Source organism: Cebidichthys violaceus, unplaced genomic scaffold, assembly GCF_023349555.1.
Source record: "Cebidichthys violaceus isolate CVI_PGR_0920_01 unplaced genomic scaffold, fCebVio1.0.p SCAF_567, whole genome shotgun sequence".
In the NCBI taxonomy this organism is placed as follows: Eukaryota; Metazoa; Chordata; class Actinopteri; order Perciformes; family Stichaeidae; genus Cebidichthys; species Cebidichthys violaceus.
In genome coordinates, this window is record NW_027176780.1 from 1 (window position 1) to 26,517 (window position 26,517).

A 26,517-nucleotide genomic window follows, 5' to 3' on the forward strand; every position below is an offset into this window, starting at 1 on the left:
CGCGGCTAACGGTGCTAACAGCTCAAACAATGGCAACAGAACACAGAAAGAGAGCGACCTCATTCTCATAGACATTAGTCCTCTATATATTTACACAGCAAATAATTGTTTGCTGCTATATCAATGCTCTGAATCGAATTTAGCAAAATGTATGAGAGAACTCTATTGGTGTAACCATCTTTGGTAACAAGGTGGAATTGTCGTTTTCCAGTCTCTGAGAATCAGGATCTCGGCTAATAGCCAACGTTTCACATCATCAAAGCTGAAAAGAAAAATAATCCTCAGGTCATCTAAAAATAACCAAGTCTCTGTGAACAAAAAATAATTCCAATATTATAATATTTTACAACTGGAAAAAAGAAAAAAACAACAACACATTGGACACTTTCAAAATAAATGTAACATAGATCCCTCTTTGATAAAAATGAAAGATAATTATTGTGTAACATGACTTTTGAACAAACTGCATTAACTTGTTCCTGCTGTTTAGCGAAGTGTGGATTCAGGTATGTCCTTGGATACGGCATTAATGTATTTTTTCCCAGGCCTCTCCTACGCGCTACACTGAAGCAGAATCAATCTAACATTTTTGTTTGTATGGACACAGTATATGGTGGTGCAGAGACACATGGCCACAGAGTCTGTGACATCACCAATGGGTTTTCAAAGGGACATTTTAAAACTTGCTGCCATGTTATCAGTCGTTTGGAGCAAAAAAAAAAAGAAAAAAAAAAAAAAGAGACAAGTTTGGGTGGCAGGGTGGAGCCTGAGTTGAGCTGAGGATGGACGAGTAAACAGCAATCACTGCTGACGGACTCTGATACGTGGAGACACCTGTCAATCAAGGAACACACATACTTCTCTTTAAGCGTTATTATCCTCTTAATGAAACAACAAAATGATACAGAGAAACACTAAAATAAATGAATAAATGAAGGTATCAGTTGAGACTGACGAGGTGTGGTTGAACAGTCATTGATTAAGCAGAGATGTGAGTTGGGGGGAGGAATAGTGGGTGTGGGTGGGGGGTGGGGGGGTGGGGGGGGGGGTTGATCTTCTTCCTGGGGTCGACTCCTCTGGTGCGTACATTCCTTCCGGCTCGATGGAGGCCTAATGTGAGTGTGGAAAAGTGGAAAATTTAATTAGGCTGCCAAGGGGGCTTTGTGTCACTTGGCATGAGCCATCCCCCCCCCCCCCGCACACACACACACACCCACACACACAGTCTCACTCACCCTTTGCTCTTATCTCGTTTGCTGCAACAACCTCGGCGTTTGCGCCTCTGTTTGTATTTTTACCCACAGTCCTGCGGGACATGACCCGCTGGTCCAAAGGAGCAGATAGAGGTCAACAGTTTACAGCTGCACAAAGATTGTGAAGCGGGCGAGACCTGACGGTGGTGGAGCTGCCACTGAGCACTGATGTGCGCTTACACTGAAGCAGTGTGGCTGCTGCGCAGAGAGAGGGCCAAACACACCGACCTCCATTTTCACCTCGCTGCTTGAGTGACATTAAATGCGAGGCTCACATGTAGGCTTTTGAAAAACGGTTGGTATGGAATCACAGTGGTAAACAGATGTGCACACACCAGTGTGGAAAGGATATAAGCGAATACTGTAATAATACGATTTTTTATCTGCTATTCTATCATTTATTTAAAGCCCATTTGTGTGTAGCTTCAATTTTGTTTTGGTAAGGTTTCGCAACTCCCCAAGTTGGACATTTGGCTTTATTGTCTTTATTATTTCTTGTTTGCTGGCTCAGTGAAGATGCTGAATACCAAAATTATAATAAATGTCTTTGGCATTGCCAGATTTACCTGCCAGGCCCCCCTCATCCACCTACCAGTGTGCACTGTGTACACCAGAGCATTTGAGCGAGCGGGAGAATTCAGGATGAAGAAAACAAACAGTTGAAGCATTGCCTTGTCTCCCGCTCCAATTTTCAATCACATCATGAATAGTTCCAACAAAGTCTCATGGCAGCTCGTGAAACAGTCACGAAATGCAATCTTATGGTCGTGTGTTCAGCAGGTGGTGTGTCCTTCGTTCATCTAATCTACTTCCCACCTGGTGGGTGTATTGCTGGGGGCTCAAGGAAGAGTATTGTTGTAGTGTAAGTTGGTTCAATATGGCCAGATGGGGGCGCCAGAAAAACGAACTTTAAGTTTTGGCTCGCAACTTTCAACCGAAAGTCTCAGAAACAAACATTTCTTGGATTCTGTGGGTTCAGACCAATCTACCCATATAAGCCAAATAACTACATTTTCGGATCTTTGACGTTCAGTTTTGCGATAGCTGGCCCTCAAAGTCAGCTCAAATGCTTATATTACAAAAAATGTTATATCTCCTGAACGCTTTGAGCTATTGAGACCACAATGATGGACATGTGATGTCTGAGTGACCATGACAAATAAGGTGCTATTCGGTCAAAAGGTGGCACTGAAGCAGCATCATCTAATTACAAATCAAGGAATCTTTGTCTGTCTTTAAGTGCGTGTGTGTGTCCTTTGCGTATCTTGAGAACTGTTCGTCAGATCTACTTCACACTTGGCAGGTGTATTGCTGGGGACCAACAAATGTGCAGCGCAGAAGTTGGTGCACGACCCATATGATCAAATTTAGAAAAAAAGCATTCTATGCAGAAGTGGGGGCGGGGCTTCAGGGCTCTGCGGAGTCCAGCATGTCGTCCGCAGTGGGCTTGTGAGTTCACTGTTGCTGCTGGATGCTGGATGTACTAACGTTACAACCAAACTCGTCCTCACTTCCCTGGAGTCAAAGAGTGATGGGCGATTCTCAAGGACGCTGCAAGCAGCACTTCTAGGGGCTGAGCAATCGGCCCGCTCCAAACAGGCACTGCATGAGTACTGTAAAGCTGGCAACAGCAAATTAGGATTGGAATGTTGGAGTATTCAGTCACAAGTCGGACGCAGCTCGCATATTGTAGCTCATGCCAGTGAGGTAACGATCTGAATGGAGAATTTGTTGCATTCCGCTGCTTCAAATTCAAAAACATGAGATGTGGTACTTAAATTTGACACTATTGGCTGCAGTGTGAATCCTTAATACTGTGGAGGCTTGATTAATTTCAGCAGAAACATCAAGTGTCTCTTTGTTAAAATGTTATTGGAAGGACAGAAAACTGTCAATTCATGCAGACAATGTGCAGAAATAACATTCGAACAGCAAACTAATGTGACAACACACTAAACTGACGCCTGAGCCGTTCTTTGACAACACACTAAACTGACGCCTGAGCCGTTCTTCTTCATGCGGCTGCATCACATCTGCTCAGGCTCAAAAGAAAAGTTTCCCTCAACTCGTCAACTTCCAATGCATGGATATTTATTTTTCAAAACGGGGGGGGCAAAGGGAAGAGGGGAAAGGGGGTTGGCGGGTAGAGGGTTGAAGGAGTCTTGTCACATTACATGTACCTGTCTGTGCGCGTCTTCACTCGCAGCTGTCATCTCACCTGACAGGTCTATCAGTGTCCACGGCTGATCAGAACGCGTCCCTCAGCCTGACAGGCTGAACTGACAGCGCAGCAATCCAGACTGACAGCTCCTCAGGTAGCTGGTGGAGGGGGGAGGGGGGGGTAGAAGAGGGAGGAATCTGGGGGGACGAGAGGCAAGACAACAGCCGCTGAGGAGTAAAAGAACACACGCAACCACGACAAGGGGAGTAAATTAAAGTGTGTGCCACCCAGCGTGACTAATCGTAATGCCGCTTTGCTGAATTTCCTCAAAACCATCTGATAATGAAGTGCTCCTGAGATGACGCTTTGTAACTCAGCGATTGTTGCCAGACATTACCTTTAAAACCACCATAAAAGCCCAGAATCCTCTTTATCGTGGAAAGAAACACAGGGTGCCAGTTTGACTATTTTTAAGCAAATTGAGTCTCATCGTTTTACGACAATCAAACACATTGAACCGAGGCCAAACCGCTCCGTTAACGCGGAGAGTTGTATGTGTTCCAGAAAAAAGGAAAACAAACACCTGCGGGATGTGCTTTGGTTTAACCCATGAAAGGTTTAAATCGAGTGTCTGTGATCACACCTGGGGGGGAAAACGAGGAGGGGAGCCCCCTCTCCGCTCATTCCCCTCTTTCGACAAAATAAAATAAAATCTGTCTTTATCTTGTCAAAAGCCATCGAAAACAAGCCCATCCGGAACGCCTCGACGACACGAGGGCGAGACAAAACGGGAGAAACCTACGAGCTCCAGAGCGAGGACTCATTTGATCGGCTTAGCCACGCTCTCCTGGCTTCTCATGTACGAGGAGTAATTAGCAATTAACAATCGGGGTTTAACGAGATCCAGTTATTATCTGTAAGCAAGAGGGGTGGGGGGGTGGGGGGGACTTTTGAGTTGGGACTGCATTAGAATTCCCGTGCTACTCGAGTTTGATATGGAAAAAAAAGAAGAGCGAGGGACCCGAGCAGTAATTCTCTCATTTTCACGACATCTTTGGGCCATTTTTTTTCCTTCTTCTTAAATTCCCAGATCAAACAGGCTGCAACAAAAGGCACCAAATCTCTCTCCCCCCCCCTCTGCTCTCCTCCTCCTGCTCTCTCTTTCCAAAATTAGTTAAGCCTCTCAGCTCCATCATCCTCAACATGGCTCGCATCAACAAACCCTACGCTGCATCGCAAATGCTGCATAGCCTCAGAAATCCACCCCTCTCTCTCTCACACACACACACACACACACACACACACACACACACACACACTCCTCATGCAACCCCCTCCCTCCAAACACGCAAAAGATGGGAGGGGGGGGGGGGAACAAAACTTCTCATATGTCACTCTGAATTTGTACTTACAGGCTAAAACATAAAGTACCCCCACAGTCACTGAAGTTTGTGATTTCGCCCCCTCCCTCCTCTTTCACTTGGCTAACTGTCTTTTGTCTTTTCCGGGGGAATATGTTCAGTCAGAAGGCTGCTGAAAACAAAAAAAATAAAAAATAAAAAAATAGAAAATAGAAATCAGGCGAGGATGACAGATGGGGTGATTCGGACGCGGTGACAGGAGAGGAAAGTAAACAATCTGGAATAAGGCTGCTGTCCGCCTTCATGCACTCTGACATATTCCGGCCTTTTGGTTGCTCCTTCTGATTACCTCATCCTCTGCCACTGCCCTGGCTGTTTACCATCTCCGCTCACAAGGTGGTGATTCAGGATTTTCAATTTCAACTTTCCCTCCCTCTCCGATATCGTCTTTCCACGCGCGCTTCACCCGCATCCGCGCCAGCACTCCCCGCCCTTTCACATGCACCTTCCCTTTACTCTTCAAAAGTTTACGGCGACTGCTCGTCCCGACTTCTGAGGTGAAGCGGGGGCGCTTGACGCCAAGAGCTGACTCGGGGGGGGGGGGGGGGGGGGGTTGTTGCCCAGGAAGAGGTGCTCGTTGCTGAGCTCTTAAGTGATCCTGTTTCACACACTTGTCAGTTCCTCCGGGGCTGGCAGGTCCTCCGCTGCCTCGGAGCTAGCTGCTTTTCAGGGCTGTCACCGGAGCGGTTAACGTTAATCTAATGCTAATATTCGTGTTGGCCCGCTCCCTCGAGCTGAGGACACCTGCCTCTTGAACAGACAGGCCTCTGGTAGCGTCAAGGCTGTTAGCATCCATAGGTCGCTCTTTACTGCGTTGGCCGTCCTGCCTGTCTCACCTCGAGCTACACAGCGGAGTAAAAACAAAGCCGAAACGCCACTCAATCGCCCCGCTCATCCTCTGAGGGGAAATGACAATTGCATCTTCAACCAATCCTGAAATCGAGTCCCGGTCCAGCAAAGCGTGAACTCATCCGGACCACAAAAAAAACAACAAATGCCCCCCCCATCAATTTAATCATCTCCCATCCACAGATTTCCAAGCTAATTATTCCAGCCTGTAATTATTCCACCCGACTGCCGTTGAGATCTCTTAAAGACGCCAGATTAGTGGATTTTGGAGTATTAGCTCGGAGGGTTGGCAGACCTCTGCACTGTGATTCAGGGGAGCTGAGAAGCACATCTTCAAAAGGTACCTTGAGCAGCACCTCCACAGGATCATTACACGGGATAAATCCACGTTAAGTTGCTTAAAAGCGTGTAAAGGTGAGCCGTGTTTAGGTGCAGACACTTTTGAGGGAGGAGGCTAACCGAGTGTGACTTGTACGTCGCGACGGTGACACAGTTTAAAGCCACTTTGGGGAGGAATTGTTTACAAGTTACTTAAAGGGCTTATGTCAACTTGGGTCAACATCAAGGCCTGAGGGAAAACTTCAGTGAATTTGTTTTTTCTTTCTCCAGATTAAATTGGCACACTTTACACACTGCAATGTCACAGTCTGTGTTCAAAGAATTGATTTAAGCTACCACCTTTTAAAATCAAATGAGTAAATCACCCTTTGTAAACTAACTAATTGTCGATTCAGATTTGGCAGGCTGAGATTCACACAGAAGGGCTAACCCCACACAGAAAGTTCACCGCTATTGAAAATCCATCGCTGCGTTTCAAGTGCAAAGTCGTGATGTCTCCGGTCGACTGTCAAGTTAAAACTGGTCCCTGCTCATGCTCGTTAAAGATGCTACCCCTCCTCTGAACTCACGCTCAACCCCCCCCCCCCTCAGAACTCAGCATGGAGAGCAGCCCGTCCCTCGGCTGACAACTGAGACGTTTTGAAACCAGGTCGGGAAAGGTTAGAGCAAGGAACATGGAGCGGGGCGGTGAAAAAGACAAAAAGAATCTTGCTTTTTAAAAAATTATTTTATTAGGAGCCTTGATGCTATTAAAATGCCCCAGATACATTCACCCTATAGTTCTCAATTAGACCTGACAGTTGCTGCATTACCAACAATAAATATAGCAAAGGGCTGCGCCTCAGGCTGGGAAGGACCCCTAACTATGACCCTCATATTTAATGATGAAAACAAGCAAGCGCATGCATGTGCACATCCATGCATGCGCTTGTGTGCGTGCGAACACACACACACACACACACACACACACACACACACACACACACACACACACACACACACACACACACACACACACAGGCTCCTTATTACACAAGCGCATTAGGGGTCTGTGAAAAGAACAGCATCTCCAGGGTTTATAAATGCATTGCAGATAGGACACATGAAAGTACACCTTTACACACTTGAAGGGCAGAGGGCGGCACAACAATATGAAGATCATGTGTTCTGCTAAAAATTATTTCCCTTTAAAAATGTATTTTCACACAACAGTGCTATTGCGTTTAGTTGCGTTACGTTTTTGGATTAAACGCTGTTTTTAGGATGAAGCCTAATGAATTTGGCGATCCGCTGCCTTTTCTTCCAGCACCACCAGCAAGTAACATTTTATTTCTAATATAAATATTTTAACATCTATAAAATTGATTGGCAAAACATTTCTATGGTTTCCAGACAAAGAATCCTGATGATTTTTGTGATGCCCTGACTTCTACTATTCGATGAGTAACCATTTGGAAATTTGGAGCAGAAATGGACGTTCCCTACAAGGGGAATGATTGCCGATTCCAAAAGTGATCAGGTGCCATCTACTGTCCAGTACTTTGATTTATCCAAAATTTCAGCAAAACGTAACATAAGCCCAGTGTTGCCGACTCCTTTCCCAATGAAAGTAGGGGGCAGCACTGGCTCTATAAGTCGCTAAATCTCAAGAGAAAGTCGCCAAGTCGGTAACACAGACTGCCGGTCCCTTCCCCCCTAAAGCCACTCCCCCAAAATTATCATTTTGAACATCAATGAAGATGGCTACTGTTAGTACTCACAGTTGTTAAACTAGCAGCTTATTGAAGACTCCGGTGACAATCAGGTAGGTAGATAGATAGACAGGCTTTTAACAGTCCTGCTACAGCCACAGTTAATGGATTTTTTTTTTTTTTTTTTAAAGGTTTGTTAAATACATCACCTACCATAGCTCTAACATGGCAATTCTTCCAATCTTTACCATCCATCCCATATGATGTGAACTCTGCTATTGGCTGAATATACGTTGTGAATAGAAAACAGATGACAAACAGAGATCACACTTGTGGTTTGAGAGGAAAACAAGTGCCCACTAGCAAAGATATAAATATCTTGATAATAAATTCCAATACAATAAACAAACAGTGCAGACTAAGTACAAAACAATCACGCACACCGTCAGGGGAAACAGACTCCTTTACTGGATAGAAATTTGGACTAAACATTTAGTAATTTACAGTACTGTCCATCAAGCTGTCAGTAAAAGACTTCACAGGGCTTTGAACGGTCAAATGGAACATACAGACAATAAGGAGCATTTCAACATCGACAGTGGAGCCAAACTTGACAATCGTGATGGACAAAACAAACAAACGGTAAACAACGGTCTTTTGCGTTGTCCCTACAGCTCTTTGTGTGTATCATGTAGTCAATACATATCAAATATCATCAAATATCTTTCACAGCGAGGCAGCATCTTCCTGTCATAGTTTGAAGTTTCTCTTCAAAATAAAGGTCCTTTACATCATTAATCCGGATCCTGTAAAATTGTGTGACACGTTTATGCATCTGCTTTATTGTTATAATATTTCTGTTGTTGTAGCATGATACAGTGTCTGGACATCTAGACTCTTCTTCACCAAAGTGGATTCTCACTAAAACTAATATATAAAGGGAAGCACTGAGAGGCAACCGTTTCAAAGTGAAACGATGTGGAATTCACAGAGCCTGTGTGCAAAGCATTCTCACTGTGCTGTCACAGTACAGCACATTTCCACGAATGTAAGTCTGTGCATACTCTTATACAGGTACACAACACAAACACACACACTCTCACACACACACACTCCCTCAGGCAGCTCTCCAGTCATGTCATTAAGCTAGAGGGTACTAGAGTTTCCCGTTGGCGAAGGCTCCCTCTTGGAACTGCGGGATGAAGCTCTTGAAGTATGCTCTGGGTGAGAGAGAGAAGGAGAGGGAGGAGGGGGGAGAGAGAGAGATATAAAGAGAGAGAGAGATAGAGAGAGAGATAGAGAGGGAGAGATAGAGAATACAGTAAATAAAACATCAAAATGTGACAATAATTGTGTTTCAACTGCTTCAAACTATCCAACACATGCACTGGGTCAGTCCCAGCGTGTATCAAAATGCAGATGAAAGGCAGAAGGTGTTTACATGTTACAATTACAACAGTGCATGAGATATCTACCCTCCACATGTTAACGCTCTGGAGGGAAACACAGGACATTCATCTGCAAGTACAAAACAGCAGTCCACAAGGTATTCAGCCACAGGTGGTGCATTCAGGTTTGTGTGTGTACGTGTCAGATGACACTCCATGCAAATAGTTCATTTTTGGAAATAGGCTTACTTTCTTGCAGTGGGATAGATCACTCTCATATCTGTTGGTTAGCTTAGCATCAAGACTCAACTAGCCCGACTTTGTCCAAAAACTGCCAAACAGTTTTGGTTTTACAGGGAATTATGTGCGACTATTTTATTTTTCTAAGTCTAAATCTCCATATTTTCATTTAAATGTAAAGATTTTGACGGCCCATGTGGACAAAAGTGGTAGTGTTTCCATGAGTACCGCCACATTCTGTCATAAAAATCTGCAGCTGCTAGACTCCCTTTTTGAAAACCCCTCAATTTACTGCAGCAGGGTCTGACAGTGTGCCCGGCTCAGTCCTGGTTCTGGTTCTCCCGTGCCTCTCTTCCCTCAAGCTGACTTTTCAAGACTTTTATATCAGCAGTTTCTTTCTGTTGAAGTACGATCACGCTGTATATGAAACGATAAGTATTATTTCTTAGGACTGTAGATGAACAGATAGTTTGTTAGTTGGCTAACCAAGCAAGTATTTGTAAATCGTTTCTTCAGTTTATTTGGACAGTTTGGGGAGGTTCCACTGCCTCCCCTGACAGACATTGTTAACTTAGAATGACCCAGAGTCAGAATGCCTACAAATATGAGAATAAAACCCAAGTCAAAGTTGTTATAGTCAAAAGAGATGGTCAACCAGATTTTCTTTCGTGGTGACATTTAAATGTATTAAGATGAACCAAAGAGTTAAAAAACACATTAGGTATTGCTTTCCGCGTTTTTTGTAGTCGCTCGCTCAGATCTTTCAAATATTTACAGCAGTCATTAACCTTTGCCATGCGCAAAGCAAACACTTCTCAGGCTGCAGCTGACGCCTATAGATCTACTCTCATGGGGTCGTGCCTGTTTATGTTTATTGAAGGTGGAATCAAATCTGTGAGCATTGAATAATAGCCCGTGTGCGGTGCAGTCCAGACAATATGGTCCTATTGTATGATAGATCTAATGCTACTCAAGCATGATATTCATCATGATAAATGACCTTGTGTGACTTGTCAGAAACAGTTCCAGTGGGCTTTAATGGACCTTGTGGAGAACTGAGGATTTAAAAAGACCTGCAAAGCATTCTGTTGCTTCTTAGTTTTTAGTTGTCCACTATTTTATTTGAACTCTCTATGTGCAAAATGTTTTAAATTGTGGAATTTCCAAAATGCATTGGCTCTAATGAGTCATGATCCACTTACTTGGCCCTCTTTGCCATCTCATTGCCATCCCAGCGAGGGCTGTAGGGGTAAGACTTCTGCACCTGAGAATAGAGCTGGCCGCTGCTGGTGAAGTGGTACACGGACTGGAAGGTGAGGGTGGGCTGGTCCCTAGGGAAGTACAGCGGTAGGTCCACTACGAGGATCAGAGGGAGGTATGAGGAGGAAAAAGAGGACTATAAGCTTATCGCTTCAGCTGTGATCCAGGCTGATCATAAAAACAGACCTTGTGACTTTCCTACCGTGTACTAGGAAGCAAAAGTCCTTCCACATAAGTAGAAGAGTGAGTTTTGTGAATCCCTCGGCATCATACTCCACCACGCCCCTGCAATACGCACACACATTGGTTTCTTACAAATTATTTCAAACCAACAGTACTTTCTTGTCAAAAGACAGGGCCAGTGATGAATGAATGCCCGCTGGACACATGCTGTGATCACTTCAGCGGACAATGTGGTCCTCTCTAGTCAACTCACATTCCAAAGTGGCTGAGGAAGGCGGCGATGTACTCTCTCCTCTTGTGATAGCCTTGGATGACATACTGCACCTAGAGGAAACAAAGTGGAAGGTTTAGCAAAGACAAGCACGGCAATAGCAAAACAGCAGTTCAATATTAATTAGTATAGCTAACCCCCTCGCGACCACATTTGGGGACCTTTATGATGGAAGTAAATGACGGCCATTCCCAAGCTCACTTATGTTAAGTTATTGCAGCAATTTTTGGGTTGATACTATTTGTTACATAGATTTAGTGCTAAATTAAAACAATTTTTTACCACTCATAAATTATTAAAAATTAGAAGAAAAAAAAATCCTTTTAAAATATTACATTAAAACACCAAGACCTCGAGGAACATTATGGGGAAATATATTCTGTGATTTGGCGTCAAAAACCTTTGACATTTGGAGATTTAGCCAAGAATTATATTTTTCGGCAATTGGACAAAAAATTGGCTTCTGTTCTGAAACTGCTCATGAACCTTCTTACGATCCATAAACAGAGGAAAGCCATACATCCTCTGAATGCCCAGTTTTGTGATTAGCATAAAGTGAGTATGTCTGTGTGCATTGGTGTCATCAAAACACCGATATCTTCACTCAGAGACGTCAAATGGTATGTGCTGCACCCAAGACACATATCTGCAGACAAGCTGGGTAAAAAGGTTGAAAATAAGCTGTATAACATAAAGCAAAGTAGTTATTTAAGGTTGTGACTTCCAAATAAGTTGCTCCAGTGGTGACGAAATCCTCCAGAATCATGATACTATTGAACATTGAAATGTAGACCGTGGCACGCCCAAAACTGAGATTACGACGTATTATCAATAAGTGCCAAAGGTCTGTTGACAATACATCCATCACCAGGTTGACTGCAGTGGGGTCTGAATACAGGCTAGTGTTTATTTTGCAGGTTACGGGTCACGTTATCATATTGTCCTATATTTTATTTAAGTGAATAGGAAAACCTGAGGGAAACCGAATCATATCAGCGCAACACTCAAACCATGCAACACGAAAGATGAGAAATACAGCCACCAAAACTCAACTCTACAAGGAAGTTTGGAGCGATCAGAGTCTGTCTGATCAGATCTCACCACAGATGAGATTGGATCCTTTCTTGCAAATCCAGTATTCTCTCAGAAATTATTGACAGAGCGAACCTATGATTAATAATAAGGCCAGTTCCCAATCAGCTTCACACCATTTCACAGACAAGTATTGATTGTACATCAAACAAAGGGCTAAATTATCATACAAGTATTATAATAACTGAAAACCTGGCAACAATGGGTCACTCCTTTAAAGGAAAAGTAGCTAATTCACAGCCAAAGAATCAATTGATTGTTCTGTAGGCTTTTAAAAAAAATATAATTGCCAGAGGGATGTTAAAAGTTACCAAATACACAATCATTAACTTACTAACACTTTGCATTATATTGTACTAGACTACCTTGTCTGTCTAAAAACAAAAGCATGACATCGTATGGTGCTAAGGTAATCTAATGAGATGTCAAACCACAGAGCCTAATAATGTAGAACGATTTTTGACATGTGATTGGTAGGGAGTAAAGGAAAACATCAACAGAAGGGGGGGGGTGATGATGATGTTATTACTACACGATTATAGGTCCTAGACCCCTGGCCTGGAACAATACCCTCGCAGCGTTGCAACATCTTTCATGCATACCCTGTTTAATGAACAGGAATATTGCTTTCAATCTCATCAACTGCATTCCCCCTTTTAACCCCCCTCACCACATGTCCTGTACCCATGGTTTCAGGGCCTGTCTTGCCCTGAATAAGGCGTCTACAGGCAAAACTATCTCTCAGTCTGCCGGCAGTGCTCTACATACTAGCGGAGAGGCGTCGACAGCGAACCTACCCAGAATGTAAACAATGCCTTTGCCTGTAGAGAGATTAAGAGAGCTGAACCTTCTTTGAAATGGTTGCTTTCACTTTAAAAGCAGAAGGCGCAGAGCACAAAAGTGGCATTACATGCAATCTTTGAACAGGTGAATTTAAATGTCACAGTACAAAGTCTCACCAAGCTTACCACTTGACAGCCAAATAAGCTGGTGTTAAAAGCTCTACCATAGGGTCTGTCAGACGCTCTCTGCTCGAGGCACCGTGTTCATTTTAGTAACACTTCACCATTTCAGTCAATGTTTTTACATGGAGCCTCTACATTCAGTTTCTTAAATGTATTCTTCATTTTTAAATCTTTCTCATTTCATATAAGGTTGTCTTTGTAGTACACTGATGGGGGAAGTTCTCAAATAATGGCCGCTGATAGCAACATAAATCGTGCATTACTTGCAATCGCTATTTCCATAGACATTGTGTTAATGATATTACGGCGCCGACATGCAATTTGCCTTTTTTTTAATTGCATCTGATTGCAATCATCTATGTGGCAAAGGTTGTCTTAGCGCCAAGAATACAGTAGGGATAACAATGGCGGAGGGGAAAAAGATAAATAAGATTTCGACCGACGAGGTGCAGAGGCCTTCCTCAAACCTTCAGACAACGTGACAAGACAAACTGTATTGGAGCTTTGAAATACCCAGTCACCCATAACTTAATTGGCAAATAGCACATACTTGAACATATTTAAAAACCAGCGAGTGAGTTGGAATTTAAGACACAAGAACAGGTTTCTCCTCTTGCGAGCACATAACCGACATGTGCTCAGTGCATGTTGACAGGTGTGATGAAGTATTATCTTTAAGTCCAAAGAGGAGAAGCTCAGGGCTTGCTTGACTTTTGAGCATCCTGGGCAGGTGAGAAAGCCTGCAGTCAAGCCAGCCAGCTGTGAAGGTGACCTGCTCCATTCACCTTAGCAGGGATGGTTATGTATCAGTGCACCTGGGCAATGCTGGCGAAGTTCAGATTACTAAACTACGCAGAAAACAACCTGCCTCAGAAATTAGCCGGGTGCACTATTTAATCACATGTGAAATCCCACCAGTGGGAATATTTGTAAGTTCTAAATAGAGGTATGTTCCGAGAGGCGACAGCATTTTAGTTCCAGTTTCCAGTTGGCAAAATATCTGGATTCACTAAGCTCCAAGGCTAACTAATCTCTTATCGAACCATTTTTGCTCTTCACATTCTTAGTAGCATAAAGCAATGTACAAAACATTCATGTCGCAGGCTTATTCTTAGCCTGAGCTAACCCCCACTCACCAATCTCTAGAAAGAGATCCTGCATTCGACTGGAGAATCTGAAGGTAACGGGACAAGATCTACGGTATCGGAAGCGTTCTGGTTTCCGCTTGTAGTCCGAGGAGTATCGACCAATCACGTTCCAGCAGGCTTTGGTTGAATGCGGGTAAACAGTCCGTGTGGAAAGCAAAAAAAGGGGGAACGGATTGGCCGAAATGCAATCTGGGAACCCCCCACCTATCGTCTGACGATGATTTCATTCAATCAGCTTGTAAAGTGATCCGGTCGTACACCTCGCCCTCTCAACTCCATTCTCGTGTTTCAAGTTGCTAATCGGAATGTAAACAATAATCCAAGCACAGAAAAGGAGGTCTTGGCTAAATCGTCGTCAGACAGACAGCCGGTGGGTTTAGAGACTGATACTGCATCAGCTGAAGCTACTAAACATTCATGCAGTCACAGATATATGTTGGCTTTGGCGGGAAGCTTCAAGGGACGGTCTGTCTGTGTTGCTGTGTTCTGTCTTTCTTGGTAGATTCAGCAACTTTTGAAGCCAGTGCTGCTAGCTACTTTTATTGGAAAAGGGTTGGCAACACTGGACTGTTTTTTTTTTTCTTACGATGGATGATTTTTTAAAATCTAGCATTCTCTTGCTGGTTTCTCAAGATTATCAACTCTGCCTTGAAGGTTATCTTCCAGCTACAATTATATTTCAATCTCAGGCAGGTGAAGTTGTAGTGCTGTCCACCTCCTACATCTCTTAAAATGGTGAACATTATTTTTCTAATAAATTTCAGAATACAGCGATAATTTGGACAAAGGGTGTACTTCTGGAAAGAAGAAAAGTTTCAGCAGATAAACTGAGCCTCTGTTGAAGAATAATGTGATATTGGTACCAGTGCATCGACAGCATATTGCATAATACAAGTAAAAGCATTGCAATATAATGCCGTAAGAACATGTAGTAAAATGCTGGGGTTCATCGGAGGAGTGCATACATAATGAATAAAGCTGGAGACAGTGGTGCCTCACCCGCTGCTACTGCATAGTTGTGATTACTCATCAGCCATGTATGAATGACGGCATTTTGTGAAAGAGGAAAGTAGTAATCTCTGATCTGTGTGTGTGTTTGTGTGTGAGAGAGACGGGTCTCATATCTGCAAGAGCTCTTAAACACAGACACACATTGTGACTCAGACTCCTGTTCAATTATGTTTACATGGGACAGTGGAGGCGGCAATTGAGCTTTCTCAAAAGCTGCAGGGCCACATACTAAATAAGCTGTTTATCTAGTAACGTGTGTGTGTGTGTGTGTGTGTGTGTGTGTGTGTGTGTGTGTGTGTGTGTGTGTGTGTGTGTGGGGGGGGGGTATTTAAGGGAACTGTGGATCACTGAACTTTCACACTCATACTGAGAAAAGACTCCCACCCCCACCTCCAGCGTCACCGTGACTTGCAGCCAGATCTCTCTATTGGCTGCTTGGAGGTTTGAGTGATGCAAGGCAGGTGATCTCGCTCTGCAGGTATTCAAACCTGCCTGTGAACCACGACTCCCTCGCCCGCTCGTTCATGTATTGTGTCTGTGCGTGTGTCTGTGGGGAGTGTGATGCAATAGCACCGGAAGTGCTTCCTGCTGTGTGATTTAGAAATTTCTCTCTCTCTGTCACAAACGCATTCGCACCGCCCCCAGCTTTCATTTTTATAAAGAGTGACTGATCTGATGTCTGAGTACAAAATGCATTTTAAAGAATCAATGTCCTCCTGATCTGATAAGATCCACCTCCAAATTCTAAAGGAAAATCATTTGAAAGAATTGTAAATCGGACCATAGACGTCAGAGCTTGTTGACTACTTGACATTTATGGATATCTAGCGTGTTAATATCTTCCCCTCACCATCTATTCTACACTTTACTCTAAATATTGCTGTTCATTCTGTACTTTACTCTGCACTTCTGGTTGGATGCTGAACTGCCTTTTGTTGTCTCAAGCGCAATGGCAATTAAGTTGAATCTAATCTAATATCATTTTGGACATTATCTTCGTATTTGCAACAAAGTATCATCCAGAGGTTAGAAGGAGACCCCACCAGCATCGCAACCTTTATTTGGATTTTGACTGAACAACACATCTGTAAAGTTTCGTGACTTCACCTTGCACGGTGGAGGCGCTTTGGCGGTGACAAAAATCTGTCCACAGTCACACACAAATGAGACTCACAAGGTGGAAAAAATACCAGTGTCGATGTCGATGTCGCGGCTGGTAAACAGCATGACTCACTGCTAAGTTTGCTCTCTACTCAGCTTTCTGGGAAATCCGCTCACACAGCTTATTGCTCTTTTCGTTATGTACAGTGAGGAAGTCACTGTACAGATAATTCTGCCCAGTGATTCATGTGCTGTGCATTACTTTGGTGGCAGGGTTGCACTGACAAGAGAAACATAGATGTTTGTATTGATTATGATCAGAAATAGCCCTCTTCAACGGATAGGCAACCTGTGTGATTGTGGAAGTTATTCAGTCCCAAAAATAAGAACTAGGGTAAAGTTAGTTACAAAAACAAACAAACATTTGAAACGACCAGGCGAGCGCTGCGACTGTTTTGGCTAACCGTGCTTCTCCTCCTGCTGTCCACTTTGCATAGCATGTGTGAAAATGTATTTAGAATGCCAGCAATGAGAACACACACGGTATACTAGACCAGCTATAAACTGAAATGTTGGATTGGATTGATGATTATCTTGATGACATATCTGCCCTCTGGGTCTATTAGGTCCTGGAGCTGATTTTCATGAGTAATTCTTTAATGATGCAGACACCAGGTGCTGCCACCATCGCCCAGCACAATCCTCGTCACAGCCACAGCTGTGAGCACAGTGTGCGGCAGTTAAGTTGTGTCAATACAATCACAGCATCTGGAATACGTGGGAGGGAATAATTGATGGTTTTAAAAGAGCAAAATGACTCCAACAGCCCGTCCTCGAAATAATTACAAGAATGATGTCTTTTTCTTACAAGCAATAACAGCTACAAAGAAGCCGAATATTGTTTTGTGTTTTTGCTGAAATGTCCAGCTTCTGTCTTCCTTTAATGACTCTGCATATTACCTCTGCTTACTCTGGCAAAGCTCAGGTTACTTTCTTTTGGCTAGAAGTGACTCCAAAGAAATCTCATTGCTGCTTCTGCCACACAATGAGCCACGTGTCGGCTAATTGCAGACTGGGTTAATTGCTACTGTATGCTGTCTAAGTGTCCGTTTTTCTTTTAAGTCCCTGTAGGCCTGACCATCAAAAGGCCACAGCCAACGATTAGTAACATTCTGAGATCCAAGAACAAGGTACAAAAATGGCTGTTTTATGATGACTGTTAAGTTCACAAAAAGCCTGAACTATATGGACCAAAACGATTGCTACAGACTCAAACAATAGCGGTGTAAAAGTCTGTTCTAATGGTATTTAAAGTTCACTCTTCATCAGGGCATGCGAGCGGAGCGGGGAGAATTTCCGCTGACGGAGCTGTTGGTTCCCTCCGCTCCCTCGCTCAAAGCCACTCCGCACTCAACTCAGATTTCACTCCGCTCCACTGAAATCGCTTACACTATTTATTTTATTGGATTATTTGATAAGGGACAGTGCATTAATAAAAACATTGCTGTAAATGCGCCAAAGTTAGCCAAGAGGCTATTTTTCATCTGTAGTCCCAGAGAAGACTTCTTTTGCTCCAAAGAAGTCCAAAATCTGTATAGTATTTTGTTTTGGGCTGTAGGCTACCGAATGTCTTTTCTGTTTTTTAACAATCCAAGCATTTACTGAAGCTGTCTAATGAAACTTAGAATGTCTATCAACACCAGGAAAAATAAAATCCTTGAGCAAAATCTTCAAATTAAATAAAATATAACAAAAGCTGAATCGAAATGCGGAAACGATTACATCCGCCATCATTGTGACTTTTGGACTTCACAACGTTGTGGAGTTACTGGAAATGTTTGGATCACACGAGTCTGGAGCAATCCTTCACAGCCACAACTGGAATGTAATCCTACAATTAGTATAATATTAATAACGTTAGTGTAAGCTGATCTTTAGCTGCAACTTCAAGTTCTGAAATACAAGTTCTAAACAGAATGAATGGATATAGATGTTTTAAAAAAAAAAACGCTGCCAGCATTGAAATGCTGACTTAGAAATTAAATGTAAATGACATTCTGGGTCGGGATCGGGCATGCTTCGAACTCACGGTGTGAGCGGTAGCTACCGGATTGAAATTGAATGAAGAGTTGATGGTGACATTGTGAGCAAGACTCCTCTTTTGCTTGTGTCAACGCTGCCTTTATTTGCTATTGACGCTACTTTGCAACATGCCTTTCTGAACGCAGGCTGTGGCCTCTGTGACTATTTCAGAGAGGCAGAGGGAGCGGTCCTGACTTAAACACCCGGAGACAAGGAGGTCAGCCGGGGACACAAGTATTCCAGGCACCCCGAGTATGCTGTTCAGAGTCCAGGCGAACAGGAAGAGATTGGTTGGGGGTGGGGGGGGGGGGGGGGGGGGGGGGGGGGGGGGGGAATGTGGATAGGCATTTCTCCTGAGGGAAATGGCATTACATCGTGTCTACACTGCATATCTACCTGTCAACCTGCAGAGAACAAGGAGCGCTCAGACAGCCTATGGAGGTTGGCCAGTACGCCCACGTCGGCAGATGCCAGACACACGTGCATGAGTGCCCATACAGACGTTAACACACACACACACACACACACACACACACACACACACACACACACACACACACACACACACACACACACAGCTTGACAAAAGACATCCCTCAGTGGACACACGCTTTGCTGCACCAACGCTTACAAATACGCAATAAATGATTCCCAAACCTGTCACACACATTAAAGTTACTATGAGGAACTTTTGACTGACTATGAAACAGTCCGTATTTAACGCTGATGCCTCTTTATGACCTACATAAATAAAGGAGACCATCAGCAAGACGATTGGTCAGCGGCGCCACCTGGACAGATTCTGCTTGAAATCAGATGAAATGATGCAGGTTCACCAGAAACTCCTTCAGCGACCAGCCCACCACAGACAGGACCCAGATCAAATCAACACAATTTAAAGGTCCTCACAGTAGCTGTAAGAAATCTTGCTCCTAGATACAATTCCTTAACATTAGGGGTTACAAACCGTTTGACATTGACATACACACAAAGCACATCTAACCAGGTTGTGTAAAGGTTAAAGGAGTGATATCAAACACTGTTACCTTGTTGTTGAGTAACTGGCACACTTGGGGGACATAATCAATTAGGCATCCTCCACTGGGGAATGCTGGGATATGAAGTGCCGTGGAGCCTCCCAGAGCACTGATTGAATACAAAAAGACAACAGTTAGTCTGTAAATACATATACTCAGATTACACAAAACATGCAGTTACTACCACGTTCTCTGTGCCATTATACAACAATTATTAGGACAACTCAAATCAAAGCTTTGTGTGACATCCTGCCTTTATGGAAATTTGTGTAAACCACTGAGCAAAAAAAATAAAACCAAGCACTGCTAGTTGGCTACTGAAGTTGTGAAATTAAAAACATAGGAGTGGCTCATGCCTGTGGAATCCTCATTCTCCTTCACTCGTCCCGTTATTCTTTTGACATCCTGATTAAATCCTGCAGCACAGCTCCATTAGTGATTAGTGCAGACTTGTTTAATCAGGGAATCTGCTGCTGCAGCTCCCTAGTGACTAACCAACCGAAGTAGTCACTCCCTCATTTTTTTCTGATCTGGGGCATAAAAAACAGAGGGAATACCCTGAGGACGGGTTAAAGGTCTTAAGGAACCGCTTATTGGCTTTTAATGCTCATTTAAAGACACATAGTGGAGGGTTTCTTCCGCCGCTTTCTATTTTTATTTAATTCTTCATTATAGCAGGACAGTCGGAGGGCATTCAGAGATGCTATGACGTTATTTTAAACGCCATGCTGAAGTAGATGACTGCCGTTTACCAGGTTAAGCATGCATGATGCATGTAAATAGTCCACATTATGCAACATTATGTCAAATGTCAAAGATCACGTATGTTGAGATGCAGCCCCTAAGGCTTACCCTTTAGCTGATCAGAAAGGCTATGAAGGTAAAACTCGACAATAGTGAGTCACCGACCAAGGCCATGATCCCTCCAAATCCATCACATCATCCAAAAGCTGTTCTGAAATCTTTTTGAACCAAGTCCAAGTCACGCCTCAAGTCTTTGAAACACCAAGCATAGTATGAAAACACCAAACACTCGTTTTTTTTAATGGTAACTGGGCATTTAAGGTCCAGTTCCAAGTGTGGAATCATTAATCACGTACAATCATACTTATCTTTTTGGTAACATTAAGACCAGGATAACTGCTGATACTGAATAAGATATTTAAGGAAAAACTATTAAAATCAAGCAACGCAATGCACAAGGGATCAGACCTGAAGCCGCTTGAGAAGTGAAAAAGTCAAGCTTAACTACAGGAGCAGCTCTTATCACAAGCTTACAAAAAAAAACTGTTGACAAATTTAAGTTGACTCACTATATTTAAAATGATGAATACTTTTTACAAACTATTCAGTACCAGTTGAGTTCTTAAGGCAGTGGTCACTCATATTTTTATGTTGAAACAACCTTATATTTCTACAGCATATTCATAGTTTTACAGTGTAATGTGACTAGCTTTCCATGAAGCTAGCGGTGCTGCACACAAATGAATCCAAGCGCATGTTATTCATTTTAAAGGTCAGTAAGATACACATTTATAGACGGAGAGAAAGCAACATTAGAATCTAAAGGCCTTTGCACACCAAGTTTGTACATACTTAAAAAATAAGTGACAATCACATTTACACACTGACTTCGTATCCGTCAGAGTTGTTTGACCGTTCAGAGCCACCGTAAATGCACAGACTTGGAGTGCAAAGACCTTAAATTTGTAATGCTGTCAACAAATTACCAAAGATTAGTGCAGATTGAGTGCACAAAAAAGGTCATTGAGCATTTATACAAAAACATAATTACAAAATTAAAACAGGGGAAGTGGCATAAAAAAATGGGTTGACCCTAATAATTAGTACAGTTGTCAAATTAAATCATAATAATAATCTTAAATATTTAACAAAAAGGAGAGGAAAATAGGCAATATGTTTGAACCTATTATGCTACTCATTTATGTGTAAACGTTAATACATTTTGTGAATTATGGATAATTTATCGCATATGAATTTAGAGTTTTTTTCCATTTTATTCTGGAGCCTGCAGCTGAAGGTGTGCATTAGGTTATTGAGACATTGCTTGAATCCTGGTTATGTTATAAATGATTCATGAAGGTTTGGCAGGGATCCAAAAGACATAGCTTATTCGACAGAGCACCTTTTCAGTAGTTATGGGCAGCTTGCCTTGAATTTGAGTCTTAAGAGCAGACGGGTCGCAAGACCACAGCTGTTCATCATCCCTCCGCAGCCACAAAGAAATTGGTTTATGAAAATTTTGTTCATAGACCATGAAAATATTTTCCATGGTGTATGACAATGTTTGTATTGGTTAATGAAAATTTATTCTATGGTGTATGAAAATATATTCCATGGTGTATGACAATGTTTGTATTGGTTAATGAAAATGTATTCTATGGTGTATGAAAATATATTCCATGGTGTATGACAATGTTTGTATTGGTGTATGACAATGTTTTTATTGGTTAATGAAAATGTTTTCTATGGTGTATGAAAATATATTTCTTCTCTTTTTTTTTTAAAAGCTGAAAGGCAGTGACTGACACCAAAGTTATGAGGATTGCACAATTTTGAAAATTCCAAAGAAAAGTCGGGGGAGTAGTGAAGAGGGAGGTGGAGCACATCATCATGCGCACCACCTGCCATTATTACCAAAAGCCACAAATGTTTATGGGGAAATGACGTCCTAACAGAGTTCAGGAGAAGGTCAACAGGGACTGATTGGCTGGGAGGAGTATTTAGAATAATGTAAGAAGGTGTTCTCCTGCTCTGACTGGAAAACAGCTGGTTTCTCATCAGCTGATCATCTGAAACATAGAAACACTGATGAGTCTGGATTTACTCAAATTGGCTAAAGATAAGAATCCCATCCATCCTCTAAGTTTCAAATGCAATACTAAGATCCCCGGTCCAAGTTTTGTCTTTTTGCAAAATGATACTCAACTGAATATTAATAAGGTCTTATTCACAGAGATGCCATACAGACTGTCATGAATCCATTTTCATTGTCAAAATCCTTTTCTCCAGAACTCCAAAGCCACCATTTACAGTAGGCTTTGTGCACATAATTAGCATTAGCTTGTGCATTTTGCCGTGCACCAACAAATGGTCGATTGAAAATGGCTTGCAGCACAGAGGAGAGAAGCCTTTGAAAATGAGAATCTAAATGATGCCCATCTATCCTCCCACAGGTCTAAGAATAGCTCCATATCATTCAGATGGAAATGCAGACAGAGGCAAAAAAAAGATGGTGGTGGTGTGTTCATCACTCATATGTGTCAATGGCAGGCATGTGAACAGAATGTGATGCATTTTGGATTTCAATGGTTTTGCTCCTTGAACGCTCAATTGAATGGAGGCTGACGTGACACCGACCTCTTGCGCTAGAATCTTACAAAAGGTCTTCAAACTTTACTCAGTTTTAAAACAGTGGTCCCTTACTGGTCTAATCTAAGAGTCCAAATTTACAATTACCTTTGACGTCAGGCCATGGTCCACATGTAGAGCCACTTAAAACTCATTCCGTTTATTTCTATCCAACCATTTTGTCTGTCAGTGGATTCAAACCCATCTCATTGCTGTGAGGAGAACCATGCTTTTATTCCACAAAATGAAAACTTAAATACTTAAGTGAGCTAAAACCAAGAAACTTTGTGGCAAGAGACTGCAATTAGGGCTTAAAATCAACGTTTTAAAAAAACAAACATTAAAAGCTTAGCAACTTCTGTCAAGCTAATTCAGGCAACCAAAGCCATTGTTACAGCAGAACATGTAATCAGACGTTATAAAAAGAACAGGGCGATAAAACAGCTGCACAGCTGGAATTTAAGTGTTTTTCAAGCTAGGTTTCAACGGAGTACTTTTACTTTTTGTTTTCAATTTAAGTAATACTAAGTTGAATAAATTGAATTTCATCATTGTCAGCATGCTGTGAAGCAAGCTGCTAGATGATAGTCAACAGATGTGCAAGGCGAGGGTCACATGATCACCAGAGCTGGTACCAATGAGCTACTTTTAGCATCTCTTCTCAATAGGAAGTGGAAAATGACACTTCACAATCAAATTTATAGTCCTGTAATTGTTTATATTTTAAAGTAAAGTTGATTTTTCTGAAGCTGACCCACTAACAACCCCCTCTGGATGGATCCCACCCACCAGCTAAGAATCACTGTTTAAAAACAAGTTTTCATTCTCCACCTTGAACAGACCCCACAACCTCAACTGAAAAATGCTGACGGTAGAGTACGTTTCTCGAACACGAGCCACGTTTTACTGCAGGATGCCGTATAAATTGCACTTAGGTGCCAAAAAAGGGAGAATCCGACATTTAAGAAGCCGCACTTATCTCAAGGTCAAGCTCAGTGGGAGAATTAAATTAGGCAGTATAAGTTAAGTTATGCAGCTTTAGGAAATATATGCAAACCTGTATCCCATATTTCAGCAGTTATGACAATCCACAAAGATGACACAGGATTGTCACAACCAATGAACATACAGTGTTCATTATTTGTGTGTGCAAATAAGGGGGAGGGGGGGTTAAAAACAACAATGATAATGAATGCAGCCAAATATCCTGACTTTTAGTACCCTGATGTGAGTGAAGGTCTAAAGAAATGCTGGATCTTACATTCCCCATAATGCAACCAAAGGCATTATTTTGGGGGCGTTTCTGCAGGACAGAGCTTCAGTTGGTGGCTGCCTCAGCTTGGATTCAACCGGCAAAATCCCCAGCGGGCCAGAGCGCTGGGTCCAACCTGGGTGTAACACCTGCAACAGGAAGTCTGCTGATCCGGTGGGGAGTCAGGGCGGTCCCCCCCGGGATAAGACACTGTTGCTGGGGTTTGCTCTGGCCGAATTCGGGGCTAACTGATAACGGTAGGTCGACCCCGTCTCCCGGAGCTGCTGCACGCTCCGCTCTCGGCAAAGCATTCTCTTGACGGTGGGGAGGCAAGGGTGCAAGTGTTTCTCGTTTGTGCCACCTTGGATTTAATCCAATGAACAAACTAGCAAAACGTATACGGACCTCGGATGTATTATTGACGAGACCTGGGTGCAGCTCTACTTCTCCGTCCTCTCATGTTGGACTGAGCAGAGACTTGCAGACGCTACAGTGACTAACTTTCGCCTCACGAGGTACAAGTGGTATGGACGGCGAGGGCTAGCTGGTTAGCATGCTCATTTAAGTAGATATCTCTGCAACACAATACACAGACATCTTTGACATAACGTTGACACTGACAACATCATTAAGGTTATTTTCTCATGCTTGAGAAAGAATGTTCCCCTTCCACCAGACAGAGGGCTGGGAGAACACTCACCACAGTGATACGCTCTAGGTGACATGTTGTTAAGAAAAGGTTTGACAGGGATTATTCCAGTATGTGTGCACGCAAATACATATTCATATCTTAGTTTCAAAATCTAAAGGAAACAATAGGTAACATGTTCCTGAAATTGTACGGCATCTAAATTAATATGCCAATGTTCTCAGATCAGTATGAGCTTTTAGATTGCTTCAAACCTAGCTTCCTGTGGGTGGGCTCACAATCCAGACATAATGGTGTTTTATTTTCCGAGTGGCACCCTGAAGAGTCCTCGCTTCAGTCTCCACTGGTGACATCGCTCTCGACACTACCCACACATACCGGAGTCACCATGCAGACATGCTGCCTAGTGCAGCCCCTCTGAGCAATGCGACCCACTGTATGACATATTTACAGTAGACAGTGGGACATGCACGCCGGTAAACACACACACACACACACACACACACACACACACACACACACACACACACACACACACACACACACACACACACACACACGCTGTATAGCGACAGGGCTGCCTGTGACTTCATCAACCAAAGAGATTATCTTCCGTGACTCAGGTGGATGGTGACGAAGCTCAGTTTGTTTATTTGTGTGTGTGTGTGTGTGTGTGTGTGTGTGTGTGTGTGTGTGTGTGTGTGAGAGAGAGAGAGAGGATGTGTATGTCAGTGTGCAGTGACAGCGTGAGAGCAGATAAAGGCTCAATTGGAAAAGAGGGCAGACATGATTCATTACCAAAGTGAAAGATGAGGCCAAGAAGAACTGTTTGGAGATTCAAATGTGGTTTCAAAGCAGCAACATTTCCATTTTGATTGCCTTCTTGGTTTCCTAAAGCCTGGGGGGGGGTTCCTCAGATGCCCGCTGTATGACTCCGCTTGTTGACTGCTTGGACTTAGCAACGTCCTATTCTTCCTCTGGGACTGGAAAGCCCGTGGCCTGTGGCAATGGGAGTCGGTACCTATCCGTTGTGAGGTGACCATCCTGGCATAAGGGTGCTGAATTTTCTCAGATTTTCTCTTCGTCCTCTATTTGAATGTAACCGGTCAATATCGACACTTGGTCGGTGCCCCTCGACATCTCATACGACACACAACGAAGCATCCTTTAGCGTCTGTATGAGACGCACTGTTTCAACCAAGTCCAATGTAAAGCCATCCAGGTCAGTATCAAGACGGTCAGAACGGAGGCGGTTTATGCAGTTTGAGACCGGCCATCAGTGAATTAAGCCCATTGCGCAACATCGGAATGCAACTTCTGGTGACGTACACATTGAGCAGACATTAGAAGTTCATCTTTTGCATCACATTCGACATCTTGACTTCCAGCGGAGCGGAAATGTAAGCGATGGAGCTATATCAGCGGCGAGATTGCAAACGGTGGAGCTCGTAGTCCCCTTGATAATTCCTTGTTCCAAAGCTGGGAAGTATTAATGAGGAAGGGCTGAGACACATCCTGTCACACACGGCGGTGTGTACCACATAGCAGAACCATAAAGCTTTTGACTTAAAGGCCCAGTAAACCTGCTCTTCTCCCGGTTCGATGTAGGAAGGGCTGAATTGGCAAAAGAGTGCTGTTGACTAATCAGTTGTGGGGTTATTGGTTTTATGTTTCTGGGCTGCTGTCAATCAAAAATGATCTGAAAATCCCTGCGAGTCTAAAAATCATTGATTGATTGATCAAGAATACGGT

At 43.0% G+C, this 26,517-nt stretch overlaps 1 protein-coding gene across 1 annotated transcript; it reads right to left on the minus strand.

The window, feature by feature from the left end:
• Positions 1-8,159: 8,159 nt before the first annotated feature.
• Positions 8,160-25,808, minus strand: LOC137888660 (BRISC and BRCA1-A complex member 2-like). The gene is made up of 7 exons (XM_068732087.1): positions 25,787-25,808; positions 24,253-24,430; positions 19,502-19,601; positions 11,039-11,109; positions 10,805-10,887; positions 10,545-10,698; positions 8,160-8,934 (listed from the first exon to the last, which is right to left on the minus strand). The coding sequence occupies exons 1-7, from the start codon at positions 25,806-25,808 to the stop codon at positions 8,871-8,873; spliced, it is 672 nt and encodes a 223-aa protein (XP_068588188.1). The 3' UTR covers positions 8,160-8,870.
• Between the last annotated feature and the right edge of the window lie 709 nt (positions 25,809-26,517).